Here is a 16,541-nt window from a genome sequence, read left to right as displayed (position 1 = left end):
TTGAAGCACTCATTCTCCCGCTCCCCTTTGCCATTTGAGTACTCATTATTTTTTTCGTTTTCTGTTTTGCTTCTCAACTACTTCTTCTGTCTTTGGCGGCTCTCATGGCTTTCATTTGCCTTTTTATGGCGCTTGAGGTGATTTGGCCCCGAAAAAGTTCGCCGCCCCCATTAGAAAGGCAAGGAAAAGGGGGGCGTTGATACAAGTTTGACATTAGCGTTTTGCACAATCACAAGCTACATTTGCTGCACAAATGATGGCCAGCTTTTAGCCGAGATACAAAACATTAAGCTAAGAACCTGTGCAGCTAAGCTACATATAATTGAGTAAAACAAGATACAACAAATTGTATTTTATTTTGCATTCACTATTCGCGTTGTATGTTTCTCATATCGCACCAAGTGTGCGGGAATTATCGTTGGCAGCGTGCTTGTCTCAATTCTCGTACTTTTCTCGATCCATTCGATGTGTGGCTGAACTCTGATGAAAATCACAGAATTATTCTGATTCGTCATCGTCTGCAAAAGTCCAGCAAGATAATAACTTTGAGGTTTCGCGCTCTCCACATTCACGCCCATCAGCGGAGAGCCGCTCACCAGGGGCGTGGTCTGATTGCTGTTGCCACAGAGGGGATTCACCGTAAATGCCAATGCGGCACGAACATAATTTTGTCGCATCAACGTCTCGCGGCAACGCATCGTTTCCTGCAATTGTGTCACTGCCTTCAGCTTGTAACCAATCTTCTCATTCACAGCGAAACCGGCATAAATAAAATATTGTCCACTATACGAGATGGTTTTGCGAGCATGCAAACAAATCGGACTGATGAAGTTGCTAAATGTGACGGGTTGAATCAGTTTCAAGATGCTCAGATTGTTTGCCAACATTCGTTCATCGTAGTTCGGATGTATAATGATCTCATCGATGCCCATGAGCAGCGGTACTTGATTGCAATTTTGTCGGGCATCACAATCGCGTTCCATGAAGGGATTCGTTGGATTCCAATCACCTAAGAGCACCCAACGAACGGGCTCTGCTTTCAAAGCAACTTCATTGAAGCACTGGGCAGGCGCCAAGAGATGTTGACGAGTGATCAAAATAGCCAAACATTTGTAGGCAATGCCACGATCCGCTGAGAGAGAGATAAAGAATAATGAGAGTGTTTTTTCGCTCGTATCCGTCATCTTAACATACTCTCATAGCCCACTCTGGCAATCCAGGGATGTTCATTCAAGTCAACAACATTGCTGCGATTCGCAAAGCTCGCCTCCTTCAAATAGCCGCAATTCGGTTCATCTGCTAAGTGAATTATTGTTTAATAGTTGGAACTATTTTTAATAGATTTATGGGTTTACCCTGCGCTAGCACAACTTGCTTCAAGTTGACAACTAACAGCAATAGCTGCCAAATTTGAGTAGCCGATAGTCTCATGCTCTTTTCTTAGGCAACCGCACAAAACAACTGAATGAGATCATTTTACGTTTAAGTGAATATTGAGTTTGTTTTTGTGTTTATTTGTATAATCAAAAATAGCTCTCTTATCAGCCGGTTGTCGTCAATGAGAGGCAGTGACTCTTAAGCTTGAAATTTTGTGAATTGAGGTTTTATTTTCCAAAATTGCTCTCTAATCTCTATGCCTATTTCCTGGCCTTAGAATTCTGAGAAATTTTTGAATAAGTCAAAAAATTACTTTTGCTTTGCTAGAGTTATTTTTTTTATATATTTTTTTATATTACATTATTATTTATTTTTTGTCGGTTCCTTGCCTGGAAAATTTAGTTTTTTTTCTTTTGGCTTTCTTCACGATTATCCACCATTTAATTAACCCTTTTCACGCCTTGGTCAACTGCTTTAACACGTGTTCAATTAAAAAACTTGTCGTTAATTGCAAACCAATTTGCTTTCATCACACAACTGCCACTGGACACTTGGCATGTTGTTCTGCCTGTTTCTCGCCTGTCTCAGGCTGTGGACAACTCTCTCAACTTTGTGCTCAGTTCTTTTGCTTGGCTGATGAGCAGCAGCCGCTGGTGTTGACATTTTTTGCATATTAATTGAAGAAAGACAAGGCAACGTCGTCGTCGTCGTCGTCGGCCACCCTTGGCTTAATTTGCGGTAAGTTCATTAAGTAATAAAACATAAATTTCATTTTTTTCCATCTTTGCAGTACTTCGTTTTTTTTTATCGTTATACACCCCATCAGCTATAGCTTTTTTTTTTTATAATGTTTTGCATATTTCTTTAATGAATTAATTCTGTTTTGGTTTTGCTTTTGGGATTTTTTCTGTGTTGTGTTGATTCACCGTTCAGTGGACTTTGATAAAGGCGCAAAGTCGTGGCCGATAAAAAGGCCAACGCAACAACGCGGGGAAATGATAAAAGAAAAAAAATAAAAGTTCTGTTTTCATAATTTATGCGGAAAAAAGCAAAAAAACACAGTCGGGGAAAAGCGGAAAACGTGTTTTCATCAACTTTGACTTGACTCTCGCTTAATTATGCGCTTGCCGCAAAACTTTTCTATCAATTTTTGTGTGTGGTGAAACTTGTTTTTGAGCATTTCGCGTTAAAAAACATGTTTTGCATTCGAAACATTTTCAATATTTATTTCATACTTTTGAATGATATTGTGTATTATTTTTCCCCAAATTTAATTGCCTCCTTTGGGCATGATAAAAATGTTGCATCAAATTGCGGCAACACTTACACGACGAGTGCGCTGTTAAAGAGTGTCGTGATCGGGGTTGAGATTGTAGTTGGGGGTAAACATATTTTATTTGACACGATGTATTCCTTGAAATGTTGTCACTTTTTTTTTGGCTTGTGTGTGTAGTCAAATTTGTTGCCGTTTGCTTTGTTGACATATGTGCCCGCAAATGAGCCGTGCAATTGCCTCGTCGTGGCCTCGTCGCATATTGACAGCTACAGATCTCTCTAGCTCTGACTGCATCTTCAACTACCATACAAGCTGTGATGCATTCAAGATTGAGGAATTGAAGTGCACTTCTCTCGCGGGAATCGTCTCAAATTTCCGACGTGCGCACAGCTTGTGACTGACAACAGTTTTGTCTGTCTATTCGTCAGTCAGGTCCCTCTGTCAGACAGTCTCCATGTGACTGTTGCCCCATGTTTTGTCTCTCTGCCTCTGATAAGCGTGTCGATATACGTGCCGTATGGAGCACACAGGAGAGACAGCTTACACTGTGCAACAAAGATAGAGCTGAGATTTGCTGCAACTATAAACACAATTTAGTAGTTAGATTGTATTAACATATATTTTAAAAATAAAGAAAAGAAATCATTAAAGCGATAGTCCACACTGAGCAGCAAAAGTTGGTGACATTATTTAAATAGTAATATACATATATTATTATATTTTTATATATATATTTTAATTTTTCCAATGATTCTTAAGTTATTACAAATTTAATTCTGTTCTCCGTAATTTTGTTTCTATTCATTCGATTCAAAAACTCTGAAACTTAAGCAGAAAGTACTTAGAATAATGTGGATAATCTTTATATTGTATTTTATATTGACCACGCAAACAAATATATTTGAGATAGTACAACATTTACTAGTTGCCATATACATAAATATTTTATGTTCTTTAAATAATGAGAATAATCTTTTCTTTGGATTTGGTATTAGCAATAATCATACCAAAAATATCATTTAAATATTAGAAATTTAGCGTACAATTTATATTTTATTTTCTGACTATCCTGAAAATTTCATTATGATCGCACAAATGAAAGTATTTGTATTTATTTAAACTTTCTTTTGGGCTAAAGGCAACAATATTGATGTCTCTTCACTTCCAAAACCCAAAACTTTGTTGTCTACTGTAGGTCTGACAAACGTCTAACCGAGTGTCAGCCTGTCAACAGACAAATAGTCGAGTCTGTACAGTATTGTGTGTATGCTAATGAATAGTTCTTGCCGGGGGCAATTAGTTGAGGTAACTCAACGGAGTAAAACGTGGACTACGCGCCATCGACTAATCAGTTTGCTGCTCAATAACTCAAGCATCCTTATCTGAGCTGTTCGATGGATGCGTGCATGCATCAGAACCGAACAGCGAGTTATCAGTGACGCTGTTTATAGTTCACATAGTTGACCTGCAGATGATAAGCGAGAGATGAGAGAACGCAGCCAGCGACTTAAGTCGACGATATGATTGATCATCCCAGCGATCGTCGCATTTCGTTTTCAACCTTTAACGCGCCATGTTGCATCAAACGTCGTTGCTGCTGCTGCTGTTGGCCGCCTTCGCCAGCGCCGAGATAGTCAACTTTCAGAATTGTCCCGACAGCGTCGATGTGTGCCCCATAAATCAGGTGCGTGTGGATCCCTGCCCCCAGGCCGCAACCCGCGCCGCTTGCCACATTCGTCGCCGCCGTCCGACCACGATGAGCTTTGATTTCACGCCCTCATTCGATGCGGAGCGTCTGGAGGCGAGTCTCGGCTGGGCCAAGAGCGAGACCGAAGAGTTGCCGCTGATCTCAATGGAGCGTGATGCCTGCAAGTCGACCGCATGCCCCGTGCAAGCTGGCAAGCAGCAAACCTACTCGCTGGTTGTGCCCATCGAATCGAAGTTCCCCATCAGTCCTTATACCATTCGCTGGGCTCTCAAGGATCCGGTTAGTGGCAAGCGTTGTTGCTTCACCGTTGACATCAAGGTGACAAGATAAAAAACGAAATCGTGTCGTGTACTTGCGAATATTAAATGCATTTGCTTTATTTTGTGAAACCGAAACAATTATGTGCGTTTTTCTTTTGATTATTATTATTTCTTTGGACGACTCTCTTGGGGGTTTTAAGCGTAAGCATTGCGTCATAGTCATCAACCTGCAATACTAATTAAACAATATCCAAGGCCTCGGGGCAGCGTTAAATCAACAGGGACTAAAAAACTTTGATTGAACTTTTGGGTGCCATAAAAACGGCTGTTCTCCCTCCCGCCTCCTTCTTCGCCTCTCTGCTTGCCACGCTGTATATACAGTTTTTTTTTGTCTCGGCTACTTATCAGCGTCGTCAAACAATTAAAAATTGAGCACTTAAGTTTGTGGTCATAAAATCATTTGTTTTTCTTGTTGTTTTTATTGTTTTTTTCTACGCATTTTCCGTCGCTTGTCGCAGTGGTGGAAAATTCAAATAGCAATAATTTTAAATCACTTTTTTGCTCTCAATTTTTTGTGAGTGTGTGTTGTGTTTACCTAAATGAGAAAATGTTTACGCTTTTTTTTCGTTCTTTCGTCAGACTATTTGAATTTTTGTCGAACGAGAAGCTGATAAGCACAGCATTTTTGTGACACGACCCCAAAAAAAAAAAGAGAAGAGAAGAAAAAAATGAAACAACAACCACTTGAGTAAATAATAAACAAAAGCAAATGACAAACGAAATTATGAAAACACGGGTTTCTTTGCCCGGCAAGTTTGTAGCGCGCATATTTCATAATTTATTGCCGAACTGGAGAATTGTAATTGGAGAAGCAGAAAATCAAGTACGACATTCAATCGTGAGCGCTGCTCTCGCCGTATTTACAGCCGAGGACATAAGGCGTCTTGGTCAACTGCGACATGATCTCGCACTTGACATTCTCAAAGCAAGCCGTGGCATCCACATAGAGCACCTCACGGCGATGACTGAGATACGAGTTGAGCAGCGATTCACTTTTGCGAAATTGTTGCATCTGGCGATCCAAATAAAGCATTGTATCCTGCGGACTTGGCTTATAGGCGCGCATCAATTGACGCATTCTTGCCATATGCTCATCGATCTGTAGAAAGATGAAACGATTCGGTGGCACTGTGAAGTTCTCAAACAGTTCACGAGCTTCACAGCGATTGTTCGGATAATTGTAGAGTATCCAGCCGCGATGCAGTGCATCCTCCTTGAGCAAACGCGCTTGAATTATATTCCCTATGGCCTCGGAACGCATCACAACGTTATCCTGCTCGATGCCAGCCTGCAGCAGCAAAGCATTCGCATCCTGTCGCCGGCCATTGATGTGATGATAGGCCAGAGTATCTGCATCCAAGATGAGCAGATTCCATCGCTCGGCCAGCGCATGAGCCAACGTGCGACGTCCCGAACCTGCTCGACCGTGCAGCACAATTCGATGATAGAAGTTCTTCGGTAGCTGATAGTAGTCTCCTGCTATGCCCAGATGAAAGGCATTTAGTGCCTTGGAGTACACATCTTGGGCAATGCGACGTATGTTCTCTCCCAGCCATTGACGCACATCTGGCACGGATTGCAATGATAACTCGGCCAGCACACGACTCATAATTTCCATCAACTTGTGCTTCTCTATGTAAAACATAAATCCAGCACTGTATTTCACAATCATGGACTTGTCCAATTTGCTGGGATAGGACATGGTTTTAATGTTGGTGTGGTTTATATTTTAGCTTAGGAAATGTTATTAGCAATATTGTTATTTTTATATAATTTTTAAAAATCAATTGTCACTACACACTATGACTTTTTAATAGAACGAAAACACATTTGAAATGACAATCAAAGACATTTATCTTCAACTTATAATACAATATTCTATAAACTTGTATTACAACTTACATTTTCATTAAGACTTTACATTTTGTAAAATAAGAAAGCGTGGAATATATTAAATTTGATAATTTATAATATTCAATTATATTTATTCAACTTACTTACCATAATATTCCCATCGTAGCAATAATGATTTTGAAGCATTCATCAAAATATTGAACAATAGTTTGCAATGGAACTGATATTTTTTTTATTGGCAATATACAATTTTTATATATTTTCTGCATAATATTTTTACTATACGTAAAGATGTATTTAGTAGGATGAGAACTCTGTCAAATGATGAAGGTAAAATAAATACGTTCACATTTAAGAACTGTTTGATTTAAAAATGCTTACAATTTTTAGTTTTCGATTGGTTATTTGATTATTTTTCTAATTTATTCGGAAATTTAATAATGCTTCCCAAGGTAAATTTATCAATGGGGCATTTGTATTTTACCAGTATCAGACATGTTTTGGTTTTCTGGACATTCAAAAGCTTTATGCTTAAAAATTGCCAATAAAAGTGACAAATATTCGTCCTTTCAATTAAAATAAACAGTTCTTAATTGCCTAGTGACCACTGTAGTGGTCGCTTTATACCGCTTTTGTTTAGCTATCATTTGAGCAACTGTTTGTTGCTTATCCCGTTGATTATCTGTTATTATACTGTCCCAAGAGTCATTATTATTAGGCCAACTGTCCGAGCGTAGAGTTCTTTCACTCTCAGTATGGAATGGAATGAGTTGGAATGGGCAATTCATTGCACATATTAATTACATCCGTTACAATATTAGAAAATGGCGCGTAGTTCCGGGCAGAGAAAGGCAAGCGAAGCCAAGACTGGCAATAATGGTCTGGCTAATGTGTTGCCAAGGCGGCGCTGTAAATTGGCATCCACATCGCCACATATATGAGAACTGTTCCGTTCTGTTCTATGCTGTGCGTTGGTGACAATATTTTGCTGCGAATTATGACAGCTCTTTTGTCTGAGCGCGCACATTAACAATTTAAAAAGAACGTTCTCTCGGTCTTGGGTTTGGCCAAGAAGCAAAGTGTTGCCAAATGGCTGTCATACTTTATATTGTCTTATGAAGCTCTCTCTCTCTCTTTCTCTCTCTCTCTGGCTATATCTTGGGCTTCATCCTTAGCCGGAGCTAAGCAAAAATGCAAGCATGCCACTATGCATAGTCATATAACGAGAGTACTGAGTACTTGTTGTATATATGTATGTGTGGGTGGAGTGGCTAATAAAAACTGGAATTCTATGAAAAATTGTTTCCTGTTGCCATGTTGTGCTTGGCTGTGACCATATTGTTATGCCAAATATGCTGTTAATATCTTGCACATACATAATAATATTGTGCATAGTGCATTTGGCTTTTGGCTTTACATCTCGACTTGAACAGCTGCCGCTTAAAGTTGACTCACTCATTCTATATATTTTTAATCATATAAGATATGCATATATGAATGGCTTTTGGGCAAAGCGCAACAACTTTTTAATTAAAGTCAAAGCGAAAAGCGAAATGGCGTTTCTCGCGTTTCTCGTTTGAGATGGCGACAGCAGAGCCGAAAGCAAAGCTCAAATGTGCTAAATTACATTTCATCAGCGCAACGTATAGCGTGTCCTTTATTTTTCTACGCTTTTTTTTTTTTAATCACTCGCTGACTGAATCAAAAGGCATAAACCATACACAAATAAATGTGGCACATCGTTACTCTCCTCAGACGCAGTTTCGCTTATCAAAAAAAATATTATATATACTATGCATATAAAGAAATTGTGATGTGAGGCGGTTTTTTTCTATGCGACAGACTGTGCTGATTGAATGTACAAGCTGCCCGCAAAAAATGAGCGCACCCAAATGCTCAGGCAAGAACATTCGTATAAAGAGAAGACTCATCTGACTCAGCTGATAAGCAGCGAGCAACGAGTGACGACGCTTCGTGCTTGGTACTTGACTGAATGGTCAGTACACAAGTTTTAGTTTTACTCGTTTAGATATTTTGTGCTGCGCATTTTGCTTGCCGCACACTTTAAAGTTTGCCGCACGAAGCCAGTGAAATCACATCAACTTTATCGCTGCCGCCGACGTCGCAAAGTCAGCGGCCCTTTGGGTTGGCGGCACTTGCAGCCTCAGCGTCTGGTGTGATGTGTTGTTATCTGCGCCCTGCGTTGTTGCCACACACTTCCTGCGGAAGCCTTGTGTGTTGCACCGTGCACCACCGTCTCTGCATTAACATATAATCATTTCATTTTGCCATTCATTTCATATTTTATCAACCGCTTCGGTTATCAGTCAAACTGCGCGCCTGCATTATGCTGGTCACAAACATTGAACAATTAAAAAAACGCGGCAAACAACAATTGCTAGTCAACTGGCGTTTTCCCTGGAGTTGCATGCCTCAAACACAGGAACACAAACACAAACCACACATCAACAAACGCGTCCACACCTACAAAAGGTCTTTTTTTTGTGCCACTCTTCGACAATTTGCCATTGACTGCCAATATTTTTGTGTGGCGCATTTTTTTCGCACATGCGAAAAAAAGTGTCGCATACTTTGCAGCTGCGGCACGTGAGGCATTGTCCTGTGTGCTGTCCTGCCATGTTGGCTGCCTTCAATTATGCAGCAATTGAAAAATTACTACGTGTACAGCTATTTTTTTTTGTGTCCGATGCGATTTGTTGAAGGGTTGCCTTAGTTGAAGCGAAAGAGAGAGAGAGAGAGAGAGATAGAGAGAAGGGTGTGGCACACACACAACAGGTTTTAAATTTGTCACCACAACAAACAGTGGGCGAAAAACAATATGAACAGGAACGACAATGCTGTCCATAACAATCGCCAAATGAAGCACAAATTTAATTACACAATTTTATTGGATTAACAGCAACCTGGCTGCCTGGCTGCCTGGTTGGCAGTCGACTGGATCCATGGCGCATAAAAACAAATTTAAATAAGCCACACACACAATGATATGGGCAGCTGTTCAGCCCCGAACTCCGGGGCAAAAGATTTTCCATCTTTTCCTGCTTCTAGTCGCGTAGGTGAGCCGTAAATTTGCGCGCCATTGTTGCCCCTTTTCGTTGTTGTTGTTGTTGACGCCAATGTTGTGGGTCCTGCCCACATGGCCAACGACAACAACAAGAACAACGACAATGACTAACGTTATCTTCCTTTTTGGCCTTTCACTTATGCAAACGGAACATTTGAAAAATATGTTGGCAGGATAAACAGAACGGCAACAAACTGCAGCTGATGCCAGTCGCCATTTTACGGCGGCCAACTCCAACTTCATTTGCACTGACATTTTAATGAGTATGCAACGTGCAACCGGCAACGAGCAACGTGCAGCCTGCTACTGCAGACACGGTCCAAAAAAGCCTTGTTAAATTCATTAGTAAAACGTTGCACCTCAACGCACAGGCAGCAGCAACAACTCCGCCCCTCCTCTGAGAGACAGGCCGTGACTGCCACACGTTTGGCATCATGTTGCCGCACACGAAATTAAAACCCCACACTACACACACATTCTGCCTGCCTCCCTTCGGTTCACAATCTGTGGAACAACATGACATGATACCGATACTAAACTGACACTTTGACATGGACTTAACCCTAAAAACGCTTTGTTGGCTTTATTGGTGTCGGTTGCCGTGCCGTTCCGTGCCTTGCAACATTTTTGGGGGGCGGCGGCATGTGGCATGACGTGGTGGCAGAGTCAGCAATACGCGACGGCCAAAGGTATCCACTTGATTTTTGCACTAATTTACGTGGATTAAACGCTTGTGTGTGCGGCTCGCTTGTGACCTGGGTATTATGTTTAAATACCTTTTAATTGACAATTTGTGTTCAGCATTTGATGCCTGACGCTTCATTTTGTTTAATACTCTCTAGCTAATAGCCAAAAAGGGCCACAACATGTTCGTTTAATCTCGCTTGATTCATTGCTTAAAGGTTAATTGAATCAATGTACTTTAAATATTAAATTTAGTTTGCATTGCTCAAGTTATTCAAATGAAGTTTCTTAATTTACAAGTTTGCAAGCTTTTTTTTATCGCTTGCAGCATCTTTAGCTGCAGGTAGACTGGAAACTCATTTGTATGCCACAAGTTCGTGCAACTTTTAATTTGCGCTAACAATTCGTATCGAATCGTATCATGGCTCTCAATCAGCCAAGAGGGCTGTTAGCAAAACCTCAACAAGTCAGCAAGTTGGCCAAATGCAATGCCAGAGAAGTGTGCTAAAAGCGGTGCTGAAAATAAGCTGCAATAGTTTTGGATAATATGCGACTAGAAGATACCCTGCAGATGGAATTGAAAAGGATATAGAAGTTAACTGTGAAATTTAAGAGCTTTTGTAGTAAAAAACAACTTTTCTTTTAACTAATTCAATTTAAATAAAGTGTTTTTTCGTACGTATATTATTAAATAATATTATAGCTTATATTCATGAAATATATATTATTATAATAACAATTATATAAGATATATACTCCTTTGATTCATTTCATTTAAATTAAGAGTTTTGTTGCTATAGATTTAAATAAATTTATAGATTATATCAATGAAGTAAATATTAAGATTATAATAATTAAATAGTTTCTTTCAGATTCTTTTTTTCACACAATATTTCCCTGGTATTTTATATATTAGTGTTAAGTTATAATTTTTAAAATGCATTCGATTTTATTTTTCTCAGTATTCTCTCTTGTATTTCTAGGGTATTTTGTATGTTCGCAAAAAAAGTGCTTAAATCAGCGTCTATTTTTTTGTGTCATTGCTCAACACTGTCAAAGTTTCTAGCCGAAGCGGTTTATGTGGGCAGCGCTTAGCTCAAGTTGCCGCACGGTGCAAGGAAACGCGACGTGAGGTTTTGCTGCCGCCAAAAGTCGTCGTCTAATTGAACCCAACAGATATTTTCAATTAGCAGCAAAACATTTGTGCGCTAAAAAACTTTTATTCAATTTTTATTTTTTTTCTTTTTTGTGTGCTACTATTTTTTTGTGTTGCGTTTTTTCGCAGCTTCTGCTGTTTTTTTTTTTTAATTTTTGTACAGCACCTTGAGCCAAATTCCTGCGGGGCGAACACGTCTGGACACTGTTGGCCAAATAAAAAAGGCACCTTAGTGCACAAAACTTTGTCTAAAAGCGGACTGCAAAACTTTTAATGGCATTAACAGGAAGAAATAAGGAGAAAAAACGTAACGAAACGGCGACGCTTTAAGTTTTAAGTTTTCTCTGTCTGTGTGTGTGTTTGACGTGAAAAGGTGGCCGAAAAGCGATTGCAAACTTGGCTATTGAATTTGTTGTCAAAGTCTGCAGCGATGCCTCGTCGTATTTGTGGCTGACGCATAAATCATTTGACAATATTTTTATGCGTTGCGTAAATTTATTTGATAAAAGTGTTGCACTCGTTTGCCCAGCAGTTTTGCTGGTTAGTTTTTGGGCCAAAATGCAAATGCAAAATGCGCTGCGTGCCTGACGAGGCAGCCAAAAATGACTACAAAATGCCCAAAATCTACAACTTGAGATAAGCGTCGAGTTCAAACAAACTAATTCAAAGTGCGCCACTGCCAAATGTGCCGCAGACTCCGAGAGCGAGTGAGACAGGAAGTGAGTAAAGGAGAAGGAGATACTGTGTGAGTTGGTTCAGTGTACAGTGGGGTGAATAAACAGTTTCAGAAAGGAATTGCAATTTTTGTTTTGGTGGATTTATTAAAGATGTTAACTTGATAGAAAATGTGTTTTACATAGATTTTTATAATCGAATTTCATTTAAAGAATTTGTAATTTATATATTTATCATCGTTTTGATTTTAATTTTAGTTTACTACTGTGGGCAAAAAGTAAGGTGAATTTTCAATTTAAACTTCGCGGGCCTAACAATTCGGCCTAGTTCTTTTTTTCTTGAGCTGGCAGGACTGTTGATGACATCTGGGCCAAATTTCATATTAATCTCATAATTAGAAATATATTTACGCTTGTGTTTTCTAAACGACCAAGAGTGCATTTTTCGATTTTTACAATGACTGAAGGAGAAGTGCCATCAAATTTTTGCTTGCTGAATGAAATTTCGGCTGCGGAAACGTTGAGGATGTTGCGGAAGACCTTTGGTGATTCTACCATGTCACAAAAAAAATTTTTATAAGTGGTACAAAGACTTCAAAGAGGGATGAGAACGTGTTGATGACTTGGAGCGCTCCGGACGACCATCGGCGTCAACAGATGACCCACATGTCAATGAAGTGGAGGAATTAGTGCGCAAAAATCGTCGGTTGACTGTTAGAGACCTTACTGATATGATCGGAATATCAGAAAGATCTGTGAAAACCATTTTGAAAGACCATTTGGACCTACGAAACGTCAAATCTCGTTTGGTACCAAAAACGACCAATTTCTGTACACGTTTTTCTTGACCATTTTGTCAAAAATTCGACGCATATCGTTCTGCAACCACCATATTCGCCTGATTTGGTTCCGTGTGACTTCTGGCTATTCCCAAAACTCAAGAGACCACTTCGGGGAACGCGTTTCGAGTCGATTGATGAGATAAAAGCTAAATCGAAGAAGGCACTGATGGCTATACCGAAAAGGGACTATTTGGCATGTTTCGAAGATAGGAAAAAAAGGTTGCATAAGTGTATTTTATCGGGAGGGGATTACTCTGAAGGGAATGATATTGATTTAGAAGAATAAATAAAAATTTTTCATTTTACAAACAAATTCACCTTACTTTTTGCCCACAGTAGTACATTTACGTAATCTTCATTATCACTATTGACTTGAATTTTTTCACATTAATAATTTGAACTGCTTTACATATTTATCATTTTTATGAGGAATATATAGTATATAATTCTCTTTAATTTCAGCTTTACAGATAATTATTTTAAGTATATTTAATTTTGTTTTGAAATGTAATTTGGGTTTTTGGCTTTTTTTATTTTTCGCTTTTTTTAGATCACAATTTTTCATTAACCTTTAATAATTAATAATGTTATATTAATCAGTTAATCATTTATAATTCACTATTCACAAAGAGTTTGTAAGAGTTGTTAGTTCAAGTATTACACATATGCCTTTCATGTTGAATAAGTCTGAAAAAGTGCAAATTTATTCCATCGTGCAGTGTCAACTGTGTGTGTTATGCACTGTGCTACGCCGCAAAGCATGCAACACAAATCAGCGCATAATGGCAGGGCATGACTGTGTTTGCATTTTGCAGCTAACGAAGTGAAACAGGCAGCAGGCAGCAGTAAACAGGACACAGGACACAGGACGAGGCACACAGGACTAGAGCACCACGCATTTCAATAATTCTAATTAATTTATTAACGTTTATCAGCAGCGATAAATTTGCAAACACACACACATACACAGGCAAATATCACACATAGCGAACGATAGAGAGAGCGAGTAGACAAATATCCACTTTAGAGCGAGACAAACTGCAATGATTGTTGGATTAGTCGTGGGGCAAAACTCAGTGGCGAAAATGCTGTGACAACTCTTTGCCGTGTGGCAAAGTTTCTTTCCCCCTTTTTGTGGCCCAACTCTCTCAGTTAGTGCTGTAATGACCAAGTAGATGCGACTTGTGTGATAAGTTGGAAGCTCATTCGCAGCCATAAATGAAATGAGAAACTTAGACAAAAGCCCGAAATGCGAGTGAATCGCAGCTCCCTCGTAAATAAGCAGGCGTTGATTTTAAAACGAGCCCATTGATAAGAGACCAGAATCGCTGAGGTGGCAGAAAAAAAACATTCAAAGACAAACGAAAAAAATGTTAAAGCGGCTCTTTTTTTATTGGCTAGCTCTAAATGACTTTTGTTGTTTTTTCTTGCGGACTGAAAGTGTTACAATTTATTGACGCATTTAGATCAAAACTAAAAATTGTCCTCGATTTGCGGAGCTAAATTTCTGTTACTGTCTGCTGACTCGGCAACCCTGCAGCACGATTGTGTTTTGTTTTAATACTACTACGAAAATCCCTTAACTTATGCGTCAGCCATGCCCTACTCCCAGCCTCCCCGCCTCCCACTTTGCCATTTCTCCTCTCGCTGAGATTTCCTTTTGGGCAACATGGCCGGCGGCCAGACAAATCCCAGCGAACGCAACGTGGACGTTCGCTGGCCTCGGCGATACCTTTAATGCATTTTCCTCATACAATATATTGAAAAGCACTTAAAATGTTCGAGGGGGGATGCAGCATGCGAAAATATGAATATCATAAAAACTTGGGAAGGTCGCTTCGCTTCGACTCGACTCGACTCGCTCGCTGCTTATTTTATTATTATTATTTTACAGGGAATTATCTCATTTGAGTGGAGTTGCTCTCCCACTTCTCCCCTTCGTCTAGAGTTCCTCTGCCGTCAGCGTTTCGTTGTGTAATGTGTGCGTAATAACATAATATCCTTAAGATATTTTAATATTGCCTTGCCGGCTGCATATTGAACTGCGGCGAGCTCTTCGACTTTGTTCGCCGCCCATCCGCCCCGGCTCATCCTGAATCCTGAATCCTGGCTGGCCGCATTTCAACATATTTGACTTTGCTTGGCTGCTTTGCTTGTTTGTTGCCTGTGCTGTTTATTCTGTTCTGTGCTTCGTCGTTTCTCTCCTGCTCTTCTCTCCTCTCTTTTTGGCGTTTTAACAATACCTTTGTGCATCGTAAAATAATTGCCGCGGGGCATGTAATCTTCTGGATGGCTTGCAATTTGGTTGCCTCCGTTTCGCTTGGTATCCAGCAACGAAAAAATAGAAATTGGAAAAAAAAGAATGTCTGGATCCTAAAAGCTTTGCTAAGCAGCGTCCTGTTTCAGCGAATGTATGTAGAGTGAAAATATTTTCGGAGTTTTCGCAACGTTTAGAAATCAATACATAATTTCAACCAACTGCAATATTAACAAGGTAGATTGTTAGAGTAAAGACAGTTTTAGTAACGAAAAGCAGATGGGATGCCTCGAATATCCTCGAAAATATAGTGAGAGAAGTTAAGTGAAATAAAATAGTTTTGCTTTTAAGTCGAGAATACAACTTACCGAATGCTGTGGAATAAAGTACACAAAAAGACAATCAATACATTAAATTAAGAATATAAGCAAATAAATTTATGAAATTGTCTAGTATTTAATAAGTCATCAAAAATTGACTTCATTTTATTGAATCACGTTGACAAAACTCACTGTCAAAATTATATATAAATATGAGTAATAACCAAAACATTAAAATTCATTAAATCATTAAAATCTGTTGAATTTTAAAGAAAACTTTTTGTACAAAATAGAGACAATAAAATGAGGTAAATTTATAAGGTAAGTAGTTTCAAATGAAGTTTTAAATTAGTTGAGCTAGTTTTGTAAACCTAAGTCTTGTAAATAACTGAATAAATAAACGTAAATTTCTTGGGGAATTATAAATGAATTTCGTAAGAAATTCATGTAAAAGAAGAATTAATAGGATATACCTAGCAACAACTAGCTATTGCTATGCTAATGCCAGCAATGATATCAGATCATAATTATAATAATGGATTATTCAACCACATTTCACTAAGCACAACTCAGTCAGCACCTATAAAAGCAATTGAAAACACTTTACACATGGGAAATAGATAGGTTTTGGGTATTTGTGTTCCATTCCCCACACTTTAAGCATTTGTGACCTTTGCCTCGCATATATCGCACACATATCAATAATGTCTTTGGCTGCTTTTGTTTTTGTCTTTGTACTTAATAAGTCGCTCAACTCTTGGGTTCACCATATGCGGCGGCAATTTAATGTTGAGCTCATAAATAAAATGGCTCATTCGGTGTGTTTGTTAGTCAAAGCGTCTGCGGTGACATTATTAAGAAGTGGATTGGATTGGAGTATGAAAGATGAGATGAGGAAGGGAAGTACATACTCTCAGGCACTCGAGTTATTGACAAGTTTATGTGCTTAATCCTTCCATAAAGAGCGCCATTAAAATGCCAACAAAAG

At 39.1% G+C, this 16,541-nt stretch overlaps 3 protein-coding genes across 3 annotated transcripts; 1 reads left to right on the top strand and 2 right to left on the bottom strand.

The window, feature by feature from the left end:
- Positions 1-349: 349 nt before the first annotated feature.
- LOC132785013 (CLIP domain-containing serine protease B9-like) lies at positions 350-1,613 on the bottom strand. Its single transcript, XM_060790964.1, has 3 exons — positions 1,356-1,613; positions 1,195-1,296; positions 350-1,132 (listed from the first exon to the last, which is right to left on the bottom strand). The coding sequence occupies exons 1-3, from the start codon at positions 1,429-1,431 to the stop codon at positions 354-356; spliced, it is 957 nt and encodes a 318-aa protein (XP_060646947.1). The 5' UTR covers positions 1,432-1,613; the 3' UTR covers positions 350-353.
- Positions 1,614-4,189: 2,576 nt separating this feature from the next.
- LOC132784854 (MD-2-related lipid-recognition protein) lies at positions 4,190-4,759 on the top strand. The gene has a single exon (XM_060790731.1). The coding sequence runs from the start codon at positions 4,227-4,229 to the stop codon at positions 4,689-4,691; it is 465 nt and encodes a 154-aa protein (XP_060646714.1). The 5' UTR covers positions 4,190-4,226; the 3' UTR covers positions 4,692-4,759.
- A 651-nt stretch (positions 4,760-5,410) lies between these two features.
- Positions 5,411-6,463, bottom strand: LOC132785269 (uncharacterized). The gene has a single exon (XM_060791278.1). It carries the CDS (start codon positions 6,381-6,383, stop codon positions 5,514-5,516), a length of 870 nt encoding a protein of 289 aa, XP_060647261.1. The 5' UTR covers positions 6,384-6,463; the 3' UTR covers positions 5,411-5,513.
- Between the last annotated feature and the right edge of the window lie 10,078 nt (positions 6,464-16,541).

The sequence above is a fragment of the Drosophila nasuta genome, chromosome 2R, assembly GCF_023558535.2.
Source record: "Drosophila nasuta strain 15112-1781.00 chromosome 2R, ASM2355853v1, whole genome shotgun sequence".
Classification (NCBI taxonomy): domain Eukaryota; kingdom Metazoa; phylum Arthropoda; class Insecta; order Diptera; family Drosophilidae; genus Drosophila; species Drosophila nasuta.
Note: the sequence above shows the minus strand (reverse complement) of the source record. Positions and strands in the feature narration are given on the sequence as shown.